The sequence below is a fragment of the Lates calcarifer genome, linkage group LG16_LG22 (assembly GCF_001640805.2).
Source record: "Lates calcarifer isolate ASB-BC8 linkage group LG16_LG22, TLL_Latcal_v3, whole genome shotgun sequence".
Taxonomy (NCBI): domain Eukaryota; kingdom Metazoa; phylum Chordata; class Actinopteri; family Centropomidae; genus Lates; species Lates calcarifer.
Genome location: NC_066848.1, coordinates 1,846,991 through 1,865,605, shown reverse-complemented (window position 1 = coordinate 1,865,605; position 18,615 = coordinate 1,846,991). Strand labels below are relative to the sequence as shown.

The 18,615-nt window shown below is 41.7% G+C and overlaps 1 protein-coding gene across 1 annotated transcript; it reads left to right on the top strand.

The window, feature by feature from the left end:
* The first annotated feature begins 2,620 nt into the window (after positions 1 to 2,620).
* LOC108886263 (rab11 family-interacting protein 2) lies at positions 2,621 to 18,375 on the top strand. The gene is made up of 6 exons (XM_018681012.2): positions 2,621 to 2,822; positions 3,754 to 4,349; positions 7,444 to 7,850; positions 8,790 to 9,144; positions 10,452 to 10,524; positions 12,637 to 18,375. The coding sequence occupies exons 2-6, from the start codon at positions 3,997 to 3,999 to the stop codon at positions 12,859 to 12,861; spliced, it is 1,413 nt and encodes a 470-aa protein (XP_018536528.1). The 5' UTR covers positions 2,621 to 2,822; positions 3,754 to 3,996; the 3' UTR covers positions 12,862 to 18,375.
* Positions 18,376 to 18,615: the final 240 nt, after the last annotated feature.

Below are 18,615 nucleotides of genomic sequence, written 5' to 3'. Positions count from 1 at the left end.
CAACACAATAACACAAACAGAGTAACCGACTGAGGCAGCAGCTCCTGTGTTCTGCTCCCTAAAATTCCTGTTTTTCTCAATGGAGTCTGGCAGTGATAGCTTCTGAGTCAGAAATACTTAAAAGCAGTAGGTTGTTGCTTCTCCAGCTGCTCCAACTTTTCTCTTGTTTTGAAAACACACAGACCAGTGAGTTGTGGATGTTGTAGTTTTCCTGGTGTTTGCCTCACTCACTCATGTTGAGGTTACGGGGTAGAAATCACAGCTTTTAGGGAGTCACCGGGCTGACATGTTGCCCCAGCTTAGCAGCCCTTTTTAGCTCTGCTCGTCACGCTGTAGTCGCACATCTGCACCTATATATCAAAGCTGTGCACAGAAACATTCCTGAGAGCAAAGCGGAGGTGATTTGTGTGCCTTTCTCCTTCTTTTTTTATTAAAATTCATCTGTGATCTAACTGTTCGCTCGGCTAAAAGCTATACCTTTTAAATCAGTCATCCGTCCAGAGCTCAGACCTGCACCACATTAAGACCGGCCCTGACATCACGACTGTTCCTCCCCCTCCCTCATACCTCTTTCATATATTTTCTCTTGTCCCCAACAGATGGACAATCTTGCAGCCAGGAGATTTTTTAAAAGTGTTTAATAAATGTAATACAACCTATATAGTGTTGAAGAAAGAGGGCTAAACCAGAACCATGTGCAGGGAGTGGATGGCGGCCGTTAGGGGCCACGGCTAATATGGTTCAACATGTGGGACCCCGGCAGGTTCACTTAAATGTTGGGACGGTTTATGACCTTCAGCGCGGTTCCCTCGGAAAATAAACCGGCTGCTTACGTTACTGCTCCTTAATTTATAGCGTGATGTTTTGTTTTGAAATGCACCAAAGTGATCTCCACAAGAGAAGAGTAATAAAAGGATACAGGTGATGTTGGAATGCAGCGACTTTCATGTTTTATCTCACAGAGGAGTAGTACAGTGGTATTATGTTCCTATAGAGGGTAATATATGAAAGTGTTTGACTTATTGTCAAATTAAGGAAGAGTGTCGTGACCCTGGTGGTGTGTGTGCATGCCTCTGGTCGTTATTTCATTCAGCTCAACCTGACACTGCTAACCACAACAGATAATAAAATACTCCAGAGAAGGAATGTGAGCAGTGATAAATCACCAAACACTTAGAGGTGAAGCAGGAGCTGTGCAGCGTGAACACTTATATTTTACATTCTTACACTGAATACATGTAGTTTAAGCTCATTTCATTCTTACACTTTGTACATAAAACTCAGTCTACAGTCTTTGGGGATTCAAATCTTCAGGATGCTTTCCTGTAATTATATTTTAAAACTTGTGTAGCGCAGCCAAACTTTGGACAGAGTGGGTAATTTGGACAAAATGATCCGTCACAGTGGATGTAATGTTCTATTTTTATATCAGTGTGTGAATGTCCTGAACTGTTTATGGATAAAATGTCTGTTTCTGTTAAAATAAGTGCATTAAATATTAGAAACATCCTCTCCTGAGAGCTAACATGCTGTTAATGCTAGTGCATGTGGCTGACATTCAGTATCCTGTGGTGAAGAATAAAACATTTCTAAATGTATCAGATATATTGTGCAGTAGTTTGGGCACAAGACATCTGCAATATTTGTATTTCTTTAAATGGAGCAGCCTGAAAAACATAGATGTGGATGGTTTGGATGATGAGTTGCAAGCTAATACAGAACTTTACATATATAAATAATGTAGAATATGAGGATTGAATTATTTGCAGCTGCATATAGATGTATATTTGCATGTTGATTATAAAATAAGAAGTTTCACTGTTTCAGTTCATTTCAGTTGAGCTAAAAATCCATTTTTAAACACTCGTGATATAAATATAATCTATAGTTTGCCTTTTTACAGTTACAGATGACATTACACTGTAATATTCACCTTGTGTTTACACCAGCAGTAAATGCAAAACATCAGGGTTAGACCCACAAATGTATTAAACGCTATCTGACTCACATTTTTGTGCAGCCTAATATTTCACTAAGCCTTAGCATTTCATTCAGAGATGTACTCTAGATAAGTGCAATAATCTCGGTTTGATGGATGGCCCAGCCGGAGCCTCAGGCCGGTGGTGTGTACACACACTGCACTGGTTGCTGCAGAACGATAAAAACCAACAGAGGCAGGTGTGTTTGGTTAAGATGCACTTGTCAAGTGGGGTGACAAGCATGTCTGTGTTCATTCAAGTGAACCCCTTATCTGCACCTCCATGTCCCACTCATGAGACAAAAGCACTTCCCATGTTTGTATGATTTACCTCTCAAGTAAAGAGCTACCCCCCCGCGAGCACACGCACGCACGCACACCTTACAGAAGAGATTTATACAATTTATACAGCTTAAACCCACAGCGGAATACATAATATGTCTTTTTTTCTCATGTTACGTCTTTATTTTTATACATTTTTCATTTAATTTTTCAGGTATTTTGTTGTTTAAATTTCTTATCTACATTTTTATACCTTTATAACTACATTTTTTTGCGCGGGAATGCGTGAAATCACCTTTATTATATTATTTTCTTATGTTTTTGTGGACGTTCGAACTTTCACCGGCGTAACCAGGAAGTGACGTCAAACCAGGAAGTGAGGCTCGCCGCTGGCCGACAGCAGCAGTGAATAGCAATGGATAGCAACAGCCGGGGCAGCAGTCAGAACTGACATTAGCTGACATTTGTCTGTGAAACCGTCGCATGAACGTGTTTGTGAAGCCGCTCTGCGATGAGCTGAAGTCCTGAATGTCCCGCTAGAGTCGCTGAAAATGACGCCGAGGTAAGAGGCTGTGTGTGTGTGATGCTCTGTGTGCTTGCTAGCTCAGCAGCTAGCCGCTTTTAGCTAACGTTAACCTGCAGTCTGGACGATGGTCACAACAACAGCAAAGCTTCATTTAAACCCCAAAACTAGACGGCTGAATATAAACCGAGCTCCTTATGAAAAACCTTTAGATAGATGCTGATTTAAAGGGAAATTACACACAAATAGACTTAAAGCAGCTGCTGTAACACACTGCTGATATTTCTGTTAAGTTTATGTATTTAAACCAGTTTTTCTTCAAATTTAAAAGCAGAAATAGACTGTAAACAAGGCTCACCTGGTGTTTTACCGCAATATTATTTGATTATAATCTTAGTCAGAAGCTCTATATTCAAATAAAATTAATCTGGAATGGAGAAGATGCTCATTTATCAGACTTAATGTAGCTGTGTTGCTTTTGTAATATACAGACAAGTTTTGTGTTAAATGTGTGAATTCAAAAAGCAGCCGCAGACTGTAAACTTCAGTTATCTGGAGATTAAACGTGGAGCTGCTGTTAAGCCAGTGAAAAAGACACTTGATGATGATATAATATATAATATAATACGAGTATAATCTTAGTCAGAAGCCTTGCATTCAAATCAAATTAAATTTGGAGTTAATGATGACAATCATGCCACCACCCCACTGAGTCAGTCTCTAATTCAGACAATGGACCAGCTCCAAAATGTGTCACAGGATGAGATCATCTGTGTCTGTCCTGATACTCCAGCTTCAACAGACAGAGACCTGCTGTACAAAGTCATATAGCAAAGTAGAATTTGTGTTTTAATCTTTATATTTCCATCAAACCTGGCTGAAATCATTACCTGGCTTCATATCAACATGAGTCATGTGATGGTTCTGGGAAAGATTCTGATGCTCCTGTGATTCTCTCTGTGATTTTCAGATGACTCACCAGTGGCTTGGACATCTGTGATTTGACAGAGGATGAGGCTCGCTCAGTTTGTCAGACTTGTCATTGCTTGTAATGATTGCTGCTGTAGGCACAAACCACACTGACATGAACAACAAACTACAGTGAATCATGACTGTTGCTTTTTGCACATCGCGCTCACTAAAAAAGCTAACTACATAAAGTTATCATTTTAGTTTGTTTTGAATGGCTCTCAGTTAATAACCGGTGCTGACGATGTCGCTGGGTGAGCAGTCTCAAAAGTGGTTTCCAACCCATGTCCAAGCCACTGTTCTTCAAGCAAACGGTTTACAGCCCAAGGGCAAAAATGGCACCAACGATGCCTACACCATCATCCAGCTGGGCAAGGAGAAGTACTCGACGTCAGTGGCGGAGAAGACGCTCAATCCCGTCTGGAGAGAAGAGGCCTCCTTCGAGTTACCTGGTCTGCTTTTGGAGGGGAACCCAGAGGTGTATGAGCTCTGCCTTATAGTGATGCATCGGTCCTTGGTGGGGATGGACAAGTTCCTGGGTCAGAGGTCCATCAACCTCAATGAAATCTTTGATAACAAGGAGCGAAAGAAAACTGAGTAAGTATCAGTAAAGTCCTAGATGTCACAGAAAACCACACATCTGAGGCTTCAGGCTACATGAGCATTTATACTTCATGTTGGAGCTGGAGCCAACAAATCTTCAGCAACAGTTACTTTTACTGAAATTACTGCAACACAGAAAAGAGAGAAGAGTTTTCTGAGCTTTTCCAGCTCAGACACGTACAAGCCGACCGATCACAGTTGTTGTGAGATGTGTCACATCTCTCGGGAGGGTACACGGCTACGCAGATCCTACGGATATGATTCACCACAGATGTATAAACTAGCCTTAAAGCAGCGCTCCAAGATTAGAAGATGAACGATTGAATTGATTTTTTTACACCAGCTTGTTTTGGAATGACAGCATGGGATGTATTAGTGGTTACACAGTTGTTGCTGTTAGTTTACAGTGTTGCATTGACTAAAGCCTCATTAGCTTGTATAGTAATTTAAATTTGGGCCCTGGCTGTGTTTGAATGCCACCAACCTACATTCATGAGTCTGTAGCATCTTTTGCAACTAAGACTTCAAAGTCCATCTCCAGCTTCATGTATCAGTGTGTTGTTGTTGTTGTTGTTAGAGGAACAGACTCTTGAGAGGAAGTGGAAAATACTTGCAATACTATTCCAGTCATAAGTGGATTACAGCATGGGATATATTAGCTGTTGAACACTGTCACATTCGCACACATGTCACATGTGTTATTTCTATATTAGGCCACATATTTGAACCTAATGACAGCCAGTCGCGTGTTATACTCTGCACTCTGTTCTCAATTAGGTTGATGACCTAACTTTTTTTACACCACATGATTTAAATACCATCACATTGACCTTTGTTCTCATTATGTAATTGTTTTAGAAATACATTTTATTAGATAGAGCAGAAATGAAGTTGTTTGGAGCCCAGTAGGTGGCCTGGTCTGACAGAAACACCAGAGTCTTTTCTAAACTCTCTAACACCGATGAGGTCGTACACTCACGCTCGGCCTCTAACCACAGATTGGTTGAACTTGATTTGTTCCATCTTGTTGACCCTCTATTGTTTGAGGCTTAGCAATGAATTTGCCTACATTGTTTAGAGATTATTTTTAGCTAAATCACTGACACGGCGAGCAGCAGTTGGCCTAATTGAAACTAGTGGAGCTGGCCAAACATGTCTTGTTAGTCACTCCTGTCTGAAGGGAATAAGGTTTTTTTTCTCTGACAGCCAAAGGGACCTGGGTGTGAATCTTTTCTTGGTGTTCACTTGTTCTCCTCTTGTTTCTGTCTGAATGCTCTGGGTGTCTTCCTGAGTGTTGCCTTTGGGTGTGGTGTTCTCTTGCCAGTAGTCTGTGGGTCTGTCCTTTCATAAACAGGTGACTTGTCCAGGCTGTTTCCCTGCTGGAATAAGGTTCATCCCCTTGTGAAATCACTGTATAAAAGGCTCGAGTACATAAAGAAAAAGAGTGAATGTACAGTGAACTAAACTTGGGGGTGTTGACCCCTTCAACTCCAGCACACACACACACACTCACACACGTTTAAGCAAACAGGAACTGAATAACCAAGCTGGATCTGGTCCTAATTAGCTCACTGCACATTTCCTCTTTGCCCATCATCTGGGAGAATCACAATATGTTATAATCAGTGTGGATGGGTTTTATTTGTTTTAGGTGCCTGAGCCGATGCACCTCGAGGCCGTGCACTTTTTCCAGCAGAGACTCTGTAATGGATACGCCGGCGTTTGCTTGTTGGCCTAATCCCACACTGCAGGCGTACTCGACAATGATGCCGGGAACCCCTCGGTGCCGTATCCACTCTCCACAGCGGGGTCTGTGTGTTTCTGCTGCGGCCCATCCGCAGTGTTTTTGAACTGACATATTGGGGAGGAAAGCCCGTCTCGATATCTGAGTAGGCAGCCCATAATTATCGCGCACCTGTGTTTGTTGATTGTGAGGAGTTTCCCAGCGGTCCGGGCCCGAGCGGGAGGATTGTGGTTCCAAGTGCACGGAGGTTTATCTTGGCCTTGAGACACACGTGAGGTGCAGCCCCCGGCCCCACGGCAGCGGCACACTGTGGCTCCTGATCAGACTGAGCAGGGCGCGCAGCCTGGGAATTAGACCCAGAGAGGCCTTTCATGACGGGGGCTCCCGGGCCGCGAGCGAGACGGTTTCGAATAGCGTTCAACAGCTGCGGTTTTTAAAAAGCCAATACCAACACTTTTTTTGGATTGTGCTGATAACTGATATTTCATGCTGGAATTCAAGGGATACTACAAATCTCCATTTAGATCCAGGAAGTAATATCAGTAATTGTATTAAAACAAATACGATTATGCAAATAATGTTTTCAGTTCAAGGGTTGCATGTTAGATTTAAAAATTTATTACAGTGATTAAAGTGTTCAGGCCAGCATTAGGAGTACACCCACATTTCATCTCGATGCTGGTTTCCTACAGGACATTGTCACCAGCTCTGTAACACAGAGGATATGTCTCATTAGCATGTACGAACTGTTGGGTTGCCCTGCGACGTGGCTTTGCAATTTCCCCAATTGCTTGTTGTTGCATTTTCTGAACAAAGGCCAGATTTGTGCAAATGCCACTTCATTTCGCTCGGAGTGAAAGCACAAATCCCATTACTTCCAGTTGAAAAAAGCGGAGAGGTTAAACAAATAGAAGCTCAAAAGCGGGTCTGAAATGGTCTATATTATTCAGCAGCAGGCTATTTCTTAACGTTTTGGGTTTGCAAGGAATAGTGTTTATCCTCTGAATGATAAATTGTATTCTCACTTGTGTCAAAAAAAGTTCAAATGATTTAAGCCCCTGCATTTGTGTGTAGCTTTTGGATTAGTCTGCTCAAATTAGCCTTTTCACTGGTGTCCACAAAGAAGTAGGTAGAGCACATTAGAAAGAATGTCGGCTATTTTTTTCCATTCGTCATATTGTTTGATAGTGTAAGGACTTTTACTGCATTCTGACTTTGTATACCTGTCTCCCTGAATTATGTTGAATTGTGTGTAATCGACGAGATTTTCATAAATCCTGTTCTTTTTATATAAATTGTCTTGTCGAGTTGGCTCAGCCTAAGCTCCCTCCACTCTCATTTTAGCTGGTATTCCTTGGAGTCCAAGCCGGGGAAGAAGAGGAAAGAACGAGGCCGCATCCAAGTCAGCATCCAGTTCATGAGGAACAACATGACGGCCAGCATGTTCGACCTCTCCATGAAGGAGAAGCCCCGCTCGCCTTTCTCCAAGCTGAAGGACAAGATGAAGGGTCGCAAACACGACAGCAGCTTCGGCGACACGTCCTCGGCCATCCTGCCTCGCTCGGCCGTGTGCGACTCGGAGCCCAGCCGCCAGTCCTTCGCCCCAGAACCGCAACCCCAGCCCGAAGCAAAGGTCAAGAGGCCGCTACTCGCCGGGGCCCATAAACTCTCCGCAGCTCATTCCATGTCAGATCTGATCGGGACCCACTTTAGACCCAAACTGGACTCCATGAACTCCATAGAGGAGAGTGGTGAGGACCAAAACTTTTCTTTTTCAGACTAACAGGTAAAGACCAAGACCAAGTGACCAGATGACTATATTCTCATATTTTCATTTTCAAAGATGGAGGACAGTGGTAAAAACAAGATTTCAGCCATACATGACAAACAGCCTCATTCTCATGCACCATGTTAAAACAGTAGTATTCTGCACTGAGGTTTTCCTCCTGCCTGTCTCTGAACGTTGGCTGCTGTTGCAGTTACTAGTAGCTGTCAGTAGGGGTCGATAGCTGTCACACAGCTATAGGGACATGCTGTTTATATAAAGATATTGAACAGCATATATAAAGGCTCATCCTTTAGTGATCTCTGTTGCTAAACAGAACAGAACATGGCCTGAACTCTCCAGCTCCACCAGCCTCCCGGTTCCTCCCTCTGTCCTGGAGCGAATGCAAACAGTCGTCACGACAGAATTCAGCAAGAAAAATAATGCAAAACATATTAACAGTGAAGCTTTGATTTAGGCTGAAATGTCACTATAAAAAAGATATAATATGTTCATTTTGACGCAGTAAAATTCACACAGTGCTGCAACAATCTGAAGTTGGTTTCTAAATGTGTAAATAATCACAGAGGCAAATAATTAAGCAAAGCTCTAAATCTGAACTGCACAGCTTTATCTCACGAGCTACTTTGTGAACATTCAGATAGGCATGCAGGGGAGGGGGAACCGTCCAGAGATCTGAAGGTAGGAGGCACACAGTTGCACAGTTGGAGGATATAAATAATATAACAAGCTGCCTTAAATTACTGCTCCCAATAAAATGTTTCTTTTGTGGCGTGGAGTTAGTTGGAAGAGTCACAAGGCCAACTTCTTCTTTTAATTCTGAGGAGTGTGATCAGTTCTCTGCAGAGATATTTTTATCACACCTCCATCATGAGTTGATGTAATGCTTTTGGTTTCTCCTCAGGGAGTACAGGTGGACCTCACAGGCGTTCCCAGAGCGAGGTGCCAGGCTATCAGGACGGCGAGGCACACAGTGACCCTTTCACTGATATCACTGACACCCTGCCACAGAAGTATGCCACGCTCCCACGCAACCGCAACCCGTTTGAGGGGGAGCACGGGCAGCTGTGGGACCGCGCCGAGCGGAAGGAGAAAAAGGAGAAGGTCAGCCTACTGGAACGCGTGACGGGAAAGAAGGAAGGCCGCAAGACCAGCAACGGGGCGAGATCCGGCAGCTCCGGAGACCTGCGATCCCCAAACCCCTTCAGCGGAGACTCACAAGCAGACACTAACCCGTTCAGCTCCAACTACAAAACCAGGTAGTTCCCTTTATTAGTTTTCTCTGTGTGGTGCATCGAAATTACAACTTCCCTCCAGTATGCAGCTCTAAGAACAGCTGTCCTCCCTGCACCAGCACGGTGCCTGAGGTCAAATCATTTTAACAATATAATATAAATTTACAATCGAAATAAAAATGACCATAATTACAAAATGTGTACAGCCGCCTTTTCAGAATAAAATCCAGCAAATACAATCTCTTACATGCAGTTTCTCAGACCACAGCAAACTCCCATCTCTTCCATCTCTAGCTGCCTTTCCTTTTGAGAACAAATGTAATGAAATGGCTTCAGGTCCATTTCCTCATTTTTCCCTCCTGGTGTCAAAGTGCCCAAAATGCTCGTGTGTATTTATTCTCTTTTCTACGTCTCATGCACATGCACTGAACACCTGCATGTTTCAGAGCTGGACATCCGAATCAGTCGGACTTTACCAGCTCAGTAGTATAAAACCAGGCTCCACCCCTCACCTGATCCAGACAGGATATTTCCAGCAGGTGAGAACTTCTCTCCTTTTCTGATCGTCTGGACTTCAGCTTGAGAAACAGATCTAACTTCCTGCCGTGTTCCACTGAAATACCAGTTTCTTCTACACCTTAAATTTCACCTCCATCCACATTAAAGTCTGCTCCTGTGCAGCAGTGGTTCTGATACATTTCAGTACAGTTCTTCACTCTAATCCCAGAGCGAGCTCTCCCTGAGCTCATGGGACAGCCACTGTACCACAGGATATTACTGCATTCTCCTAAAGTTTGGAATACCTCGCTGATTGAAATCTCTCTCTCTCTGGTCCTGTTGTCAAGAATTATTGTTCAAACATTTCCACTGAGCCGCTCACGTCTATTTCCTGTGTTACATAAAGAGTTGGTGAGCGCTGTGGCTAAGTTCTGGTTTATCAGAGTGGAAGGTGTCATTAGTGGCTCTTTAGAGAGCCTGGGCTTGATAACAGAGCCCTCTGAGCTATAGTAATGAGATCCTCTGCAGAGATAGACCACCCAATTAACCACTTATCTCTGTAGGCACTAGTCCATCATCTTTACTGCTGCCTTTGTCATGCAGTAGCTCAGTGGTCATTTATAATGTGGTGCACGGACATAAAAAGGTGGTTCAAAGTAGAGTATTTATGCAGCAGAAACATGTCTAAATATCTGTTTTTGTTCTTAAAATGTTACGTCAGTCACCTTCTTCTTTTAAATATCAAAGTTTGCCTCTGTATTAGAAGAATGATCATAAATATACACTGTAATAGCTTCATTTAAACTCTGACTTTCTGTTTGATCGCTTCACAGTGATAAAAAGTCAACAGGAAAGGAGGACGTCACCTTTGGCCACAAGAAGAAAGACGTCTTCGGCAAGAAAAATGTAAGAAAGGCAGCACAACCCTGCGTGTAAAAAAAGAGAAAAGCAGACGCTGTTGTTGCACATTGTCAGTTTTCACCTGACAGTGATTGAGGTGGAAAAAAAAACTGACCTCAACAGTTGCAACTGTGTCATTACTTCCTGTTGTGCATGTGTTTTTTTAAAGTTTCATTTGTGACATAGCAGCTGGTGACATTGATCTCTCTGAGGCCTCTGAAAATTCAGATGTGCCATTCAGCTAATTAGCAGCTGCACACATCGGTCATCGTGTCTGATCCGATCATAATTTGAAGTGGTGTGAAATTTCAGTCTATGAGGTCAGTCATAGTGGTGTGTTGCACTGATTCTGTAATTGGAGGGTTTATTTTTTGGTTGGGCAAAGAGACATAATTAGTCTTTCTTTTTAATGATGATTACATCATTTGTACGCAGTGTTTTCACCTATTTTCTTTAAATTCGTCTTGCGTTTCCGATTTATTACGTAGCAGAATTTGTATTTATGAAGCAGCGGTGGGAGCCGTGGCCTAAGTGATGCCTAAATGAGGAAGAGAATGCTGATAATGGCTTTCCTCACCTTTCTTTGTGGGTGTTGAGGGCTGTCGGTATCCACACGTGCCCCCATGCACGCCGCAGCGCCTCGCAGAAATGGCAGCTCCCATTTCCTCTGCTTCAAGGCTCTAATTAACCACATGCAGGGGGGGGGGAGGCAGTGAGAGATTTCAAAGGACTGAGCTTTTAGATTCTCAAAGCTGAGCTCATTAGAAACTGTAATGACACAACTGGAGAATGCCAAGTGTGCGCCTTATCTTCTCCTCACTACTGATCGCAGAAAAATGGTCATCATTACTTTGCCAGTTCATGGTCATTTCCAGGCCTTTGTCACCAGCCACTAAAGCTCCTTATTATTATGCTGTGTGTGTACATGTGTGAGGGGGAGAAAGAGCGAGTGTGTGCACGTACACATGCTTGTATGTGAAAACAACACTCACTTCCATATGGCTGTCAGTTCTCTTATTACCTCTCAGATGGCTTAAGTGCAGTATCTTTCAGCGAGATGCCTTTTTTGTGTTGTGTGTGTGTGTGTGTGTGTGGAATAGGTTACTGAGCTCTGTTCTTTAAACCCTCCTTACATTGGACATTTAATCTCTGTGGCAAATATTTCATTTTGGTTTGTGTCGCCCCACAGTAGCCTCTGTGCTGTTAGGAGCGATAAGATACCTGGTGAGCAGTCCCGCTCCAGGTCTTTCTGCATTGTCTTTAGCCAGCAGTGGAAGCTTGAATGGTGCATGGGAGTGGAAGCTGATAAGTGTGGTATTTTAAACAGGGTGAAGGCTTTGCTGCTCTATCCGTTCGGGGGAGGATGCCCAGCACTGAAGCGATAAAGTGGTCCCTCATTAAAAACGATTACAGCTCCTCTCGTACCCGCGCAATATGATCTGCACATACCGTACCACACTGCTCCGTCCAAATAGATTGTCCTCAAAGAGCAAAGCTGGGCTTGGGTTGCATCCTTATTTTGGTATTTATTAGCCTGACCTTTAATTGCAGAAATATGCAGCCTGGCATTTCCCTCACAAAACAAAGATTCCAGTTTTTGGGAGGGGGAATCTTTTTTTGTTAAGCGCTGGCAGCCTTACAAGAGTTTCTGCCTCTTTAGTTAAAGAGGTCGTACTTTTACTTCAAACTAAAGAACAACTTATTCAAGACGTCAGCTGCCTGCTGCAGTGTCAACGTCGAGTCCCATTAGAGCAGTTAAACTGCTCTTGATTTGTTACAAACACTGTGAGACAGGATTAGATCATAACATCTGCCATAGCATTCAGTGACATGCCAGTGTTAATCCCTGGAGAACAGTCCTCATCTTAACAACTCTCATTTAGCCTTTATTATCAACAGAGAACAAGAGATAAACACATGACAGTTTATGTCACATTAGGTTTACACGTCTAATTAGTTGATTTTCTGAGGGTAGTTTTACTGCTGACATATCACAGGAGATCATTCTGTTTCTGTCTCTTACAAAACATATCTCTGCACAGTTTGGTGATTTATGGAGCTTGTAACCTCGAAATCTGCCGGGGTTAGATTGAGCATTTACTCGTTTCTTTTTTCCAGGAGGCGACGCGGGAAAGCGTGGCCGCCTATAGCAACTTATCCTTCGAGGAAGTTGTGCAGGAACTCATCAAGCAGAAGGAGGTGGTGAAAAAGAAGGACGCCCACATCAGGGAGCTGGAAGACTACATCGATAACCTGCTCGTACGTGTGATGGAGGAGACGCCGAGCATTCTACGGACGCCCTATGAGCCAAAAAAGAAGGCGGGTAAACTCAGCAAAAAATAGAGAAACAGGAGGAAAAGTTGCTAATAAAGGTTTAGTGGTAGCTCATGTATCAGTATCATATGGTAAAATAAGTGGGAACAAATGGGGTTGATCAAAGCCAAATTCATGATTGAGCTGTCTTTACTTTAGAGCATTTTATTATTTGATGGATGTAGTTTTTATAGACTTTTTTTCAGTGTTTTTGATTATTTTAGTTCATGCATTCCTTTGAAATCACTTCATTTTTCGGTACTTAAACAGCTACATGAAATCCATCAGCTGATTCGAGTCAAATCAAAGATTAGGTTTAGCTGTACTGAATGCACTTGTGAACCCACACACAGCTGCCATCGTCTGCCCAGAAGCTCTTACGGTGCAAACGCAGCCAAAATCCATGTTTACCAGATGCTGTTTGCCGGGAACAAAGTGGTTCGATAAAAGATGAAGCTGTAGGTTTTCTGTGTTTACACTCAAGCACAAGTCTTAAACTCTCCTCCTCCCTCAACTACGACACACTCGTTCAGCAGAGGCTTTGTTGACGGCGGCTTTTCCTTCGATGCTGCAGATGTGGATGAACTCTGCTCTCTCCCGCCCAACAGCCCCTGAGTGATTTATAGGTATTCTTAGAAAGACGGGAAGAGAGTTATGGTAAGAAGTTGCTGGACAGTTTCTCTCCAGCTTCCTGAGTCATGCATTTTCTTTTTTGTTTTCTTTTTTCCAAACAAGCGTACGTTCCTTTTATCAGTTACTGACTTCTCATCCTTTATTTTATTTGTGACGACTATCATGTAACTTTCTTCTCCGCTCGCTGAGGGCGTGATGATTTTACTAACTTTTAAGTGCAATAATCACGACTTTTAATCATCCTGCGTTACATATTCTGCTGACGATGTTCTTGTTTACATTTAAATTGCATCTTTACGTTTATATTGATTTGACTCTATGAGAAAAGAGTTGTTTGTTACAGCCTGCACAGATCAACCTTCTTCATTTCCTCCATTTCCTGTTTTTTTTGCTGATGATTGTACTCATGGTACTTAGCTGCACATGTGGATATTTGCTGAACAATCTTTATTTATAAATATGTCACAGCTCATTTGCATATGAACATTATTTTAATGTATTCTTATGGTACTTTATGGTAAAAACGCTACAGTATCCCACCTGTTCTACTGTAATAACACTGTATAGGTACAAAAAAATCATGTATTAAGGACTCGCTGGTTCAGTTTTTATAGTTCACATCGGCACTAATATGTTTACCTTTAAACAAATCTCTTCATTATGGACTGTGCCTCAGTATATTTCAGCTATTTTCTTTTTGTAACAAGCATCAGGCGTCACAGGTGACTGTTTGACAGCCTGTGTCAGAAGCTAACTGTCCTCATTTCACAGTTTTATGTCATCTCAGTTCATGATGCTAATGTCATAACAACAGATGTTGTTTCCATGACAAACTCTGCTCCTTAATTAGTGTTAATATGTCAGTTTCTACCAGGGCTGGGCCTTTTTCCCATCAGATATCGATAATTGTCACAATTAATTATTTCTTTAAAGTTTTTAAAGGTTGATTTTGGCTCCTGAGTGAAAGTTAATTGTGATTTTAATGTGACAAACAGTGGAACAATTCACAAATCTTAAGTGGAAAAACAATTATTTAACGATAAAATCCAAGTTAAATAATTTCAAATTGAATTTAAACCAGGCATATCTCTAATCCTGCGACATGCAGAGTCATCTCTGTGCATGAAAATGAATTATATTGAACATTCATTGTCCATTTGTCATATTTCTATCAAGGAAAAAAAACAGATGTAAAATTGTGATAATTATCGGCTGTCCAATCGCACTGCTGGAACTAAAATGAACTAATGTTTATTCTCAGACAGAGACTCCCTTCACCTGTGCTTGTGGTAGATGTTTAACAATAGTATAGGTTTACATTTTAAATTTAAAGGAAAGCAGCTTCATGTACAGTGTTAAATATGCTTTGTATTATCATAGTTAACTGTCCTTGCACACCATTTTTAACGATCTTTACGAGACGATGAAGATCCACCTCGTTTGCTGGTATTTCTATCTGTTTTGTAATTACTTTCCAATCCCAAGTCTTCAGAATATCTGACCTTTACACTGTATGATACCAAATCACAGGTGAGACAAAGTGCTGCACTGTATCTGTGGAATGTCAACAGTCAGAAACACTTAGTCAGTTCTCTTTTTTCATGAATGTTGCACCGCTCAGACACTCATTTCGTCTTGTGCTTAAATATTATTCTTGTCGTTATTTTCTGCTGCTGTGAAGGTAGTGATTTCACCTGAAGGTTTGTCATCTCTTCTTGGACTTGAGGCCTAAATCTCTCGTCGCTGAATGTATTCCGGTCGGCTTTGAAAAATTTTGAAATGTCTAAAGACAAACAAGTACACTAACAAGGCCATTGAACCTCGCTTGCCTTTAAAGTATTTGGTGCATCCAAAGAGATCATTTCATGGGTGATTTTGTTGTTTTCTTTGTGTTTGTTTCCTCTTTTCTTTGTGATCAGTCGGATGAAACTACAGACAAGAAGCTGGTGTTGATACGTGAGGTTTTTGTGCGATGATGTGACACAGATGTCGGGTAAATTCCTTTGGACAGAACATGATCAGATCTGCATATATTTTGTAAAACCAAAAACATTTGGATCACTTTGTAAAAATCCTGAGTATTATGATACTAACTGAGAAGATCTGTTTTCTGTTCTCACTGAATGCCTTCCTACATGTGTTGAAGTGTAAACTCTCTTTACCAACTGCTTCAACCAGTCTGTAATCGCACTGACGAGCTGTTCTTAATTTACAAGGAACATAATCTCACTTCACTTCTTCCTTGGCTTTTTGCACATTTTGTTGTGGTTTAAAATGTTTGAGAATCTGCTTTATTCTGTCTGAGGTTCAGTCGAAGTGAAACGAGTTCATTTAAAGCAACAAAATGTAACTTGGCTGAGCAGCAGCGCCCCCTGCAGGCAGTGGTGATTAAACCTCTGGTTTAACGCTTCTGAAATACAGAAAACAAAGCCTAACAATCGCTTGACCGGAGCTCTGACTCCGCTTCACAAACACACCAAAGTGTATAATTCTTGCGTCAGTTTCCTGGCTGGATATCAGAGATGAACGCTGGTTTTTAATGACTTCTTAGTCTTTTTAACTGATCTACAGTTCTGGGTCTGATTCCAGCAGATTAAGCTGCTGACTATCACTCAGTTAGAGGGAGATCGAACCTGTTACACAGAGAAACAACAGGTGTTCAGGGCTCTTCTCTCCCTGTTACGCGTCATTGTACCATTAAAACAATTCAGACGCTGTTATTTTAATGTAAAACAGTCGCATATTGTTGCTTTAAATCAAATTTCAAAAGTGTAAAACTGAAGAAAAGTATTCACCCCCCATCTTTCATTTGACTTTCACTGACATTTGACAACCTCACTGTGATATTTAGGCCTTTTTAAAAACAGTTTTTCTTAATTTCTCTTTCCAGTGAAGCAGAGCCTTATTTCTGGCAGTGACGTTTTAGTTTAGGTCATGTTGTGCATCAGTAAGTGAGTAATACTCCTACAGAGAACAGGTGATTCACACCCATGTCTACATGTGCCCTGAAGCCTCATCGCTTGGCTTGAAAGACAAAATTACAAAAGATAAGGTCTGAGAACATTTGATGTTGAATACATTTGGACCCTGAGGTTATTTAGTTCAAATGAAAAATGAGGGGTGAGTACTTCAAATTAATTAAATTTGCCTGTCATTTTTCTTTTGGTTTGATTGCTACATTTGCTTTATGCTTTAATATAATTTGGTGCTTTGGTAGATGTCAGACTGAAACACAAATCTAAATGAAAAGCATTTTCAAATCATTTTTAGCACAACAGTGTAAAGGGGTAAAAAAAGAAAGCCTGCATCATTATTATACTTCTTGCCTCTTTGCATAATATTTGTCATCCAATTAATGCCAGTGTTTGAATATGCAAAGTGCTCGAAACGCTCAGAGGCAGAATTTCCTGTAAAGTTCGACCATGACTGTGTTGCACATGCATTTAAAGTAAAGTGTTGCAGGTGAACGTCCCATTCCAGAAAAAAACTGTAAACCTATGGTGGTTTTTTTTTCTTGCCATGTTGACGAAGCATGCATTGAACCTTTTGATGAATATGACATAAAGCTCGAGTCGGATCTCACAATCCTCCTCTGGCAGTCTTTTTAAGTCTTCTGCTGATAATATGATGCTGCTTGCCATAGGCCACATACAGCTGCCAGACACTAAGACTTAAGCCCCGGCTAAATCCCCTGACGGTGCTTGTAATGTGGCACACAGTTTTGAAGGAAATGATGACTGTCTTTATAAAAGATCTTGCCAGTTAGCAAAGCTTCATTGAGTTTACAGAATTGTGTGAAGAGGCCAGAACAATTAAACCTGAGTTTGATGCTGTAACGTGGCGATAATAACTGACATTCTGATTTCACACCCCGTTTACACCTGGTATTAAAATGCAATCAGAATCCAGACATCAGATAATTAACAGTCTGATCTTGTGTTTGTGTTTACGCCTGGTATTTTTAAGTTGGTCCTGTTGTCCTCATGGAGATCAGATCTCTGTCCTCTGGAGCAAACCCTGTGTTTGAGCACTTTAAGATGGCGGCAAATCAGCTGCAGGCGTCAAAAACATCTTTGTAAATTCACCTGTTTCTGCAGGAACTGTCCAGTTTTCCTTGGACAACGCAAAACACCCATAAACATCTGGTTTTCCTGAGGCTCCAGAGACGTGAATCCTCCATTTCTACCAGTCGCTGTAACTGTTAGAACCTTCTGTCTTTACAGTTGAGCTTCTAACTTCTGATGCAGGGAGCGTTCAGAGGTCAGATCTGAGCACGATGCGGGCCAGACTACCTCCAGAAGGGGTCAGACCAGGTCTAAACGGGGTCTCGGGCACTTGTAATGTAACAGGAGAAACGATAAAGTAAATGGGTGTGTTTGGATTATTGTCATTTCTGCATGTTTTGATTATGTAACACTATACAGTGTTTTTCTGATCCAGAAAACCACCACCATCATCAACCCTCATCACACGACCTGATAATGTATTTAACTCTGAACTGTTCTGTGTCAAAGTGTGTTACTGGAGAAGGTAGATGAGCTTTTGCTTTGTTTAATATTTTCACATAATAGCCAATATGCAAGACTTTGATACCTGGATGTTTGGGGATAAGAATGTATGGCTTTTATATATTACTGTAGAAACACAGTCGGGGTCCAGCTGATGTTTGTGCTGCGGCAACAGTGTGAAGCTGTAAACGGTGATTGTATGTAAAGTGCCAACAATCGCACTAATTCACAAGAATCTGGTGATGCATTTCTTGATATTCACCCATCCTCAGTGTGCTACAGGTCGAAACATTGACTGTTAGATATTGCCATCACTGTCATTATAATCAAATCCCCAATGTTTCACTGGATGTAGTTTGAAAGGCGTGTATTGTCCTTTTAAATACACTCACTGTAAATGAAACCTGCTGCTCTGTTGTCGTCTCTTTTTTTTTTTGTTTTAACTGCGTAAAAACACGCGTCCTTAACGTTTCGGTTAATCAAACACCGCAGCGTAAATCTGATGCAGAGTGGATTCCCATTCAGCTGTTCCCCTCGTTTAACACCTGTCCCTGTCGTTCTTACGGATAAATTAAAAGCCACTCTCAATTAACTCTGATCTCACTGGCAGTTAAACCATGATTAGTGTTTTTAATTGTGCTGA

Coding starts and splice junctions, on each gene's coding strand:
- LOC108886263 (XM_018681012.2), top strand. CDS start 3,997: ATGTCGCTGGGTGAGCAGTCTCAAAAGTGGTTTCCAACCCATGTCCAA. Junction 9,145..10,451: donor AGCTCCAACTACAAAACCAG/GTAGTTCCCTTT, acceptor ATCGCTTCACAG/TGATAAAAAGTCAACAGGAA. Junction 10,525..12,636: donor ACGTCTTCGGCAAGAAAAAT/GTAAGAAAGGCA, acceptor TCTTTTTTCCAG/GAGGCGACGCGGGAAAGCGT.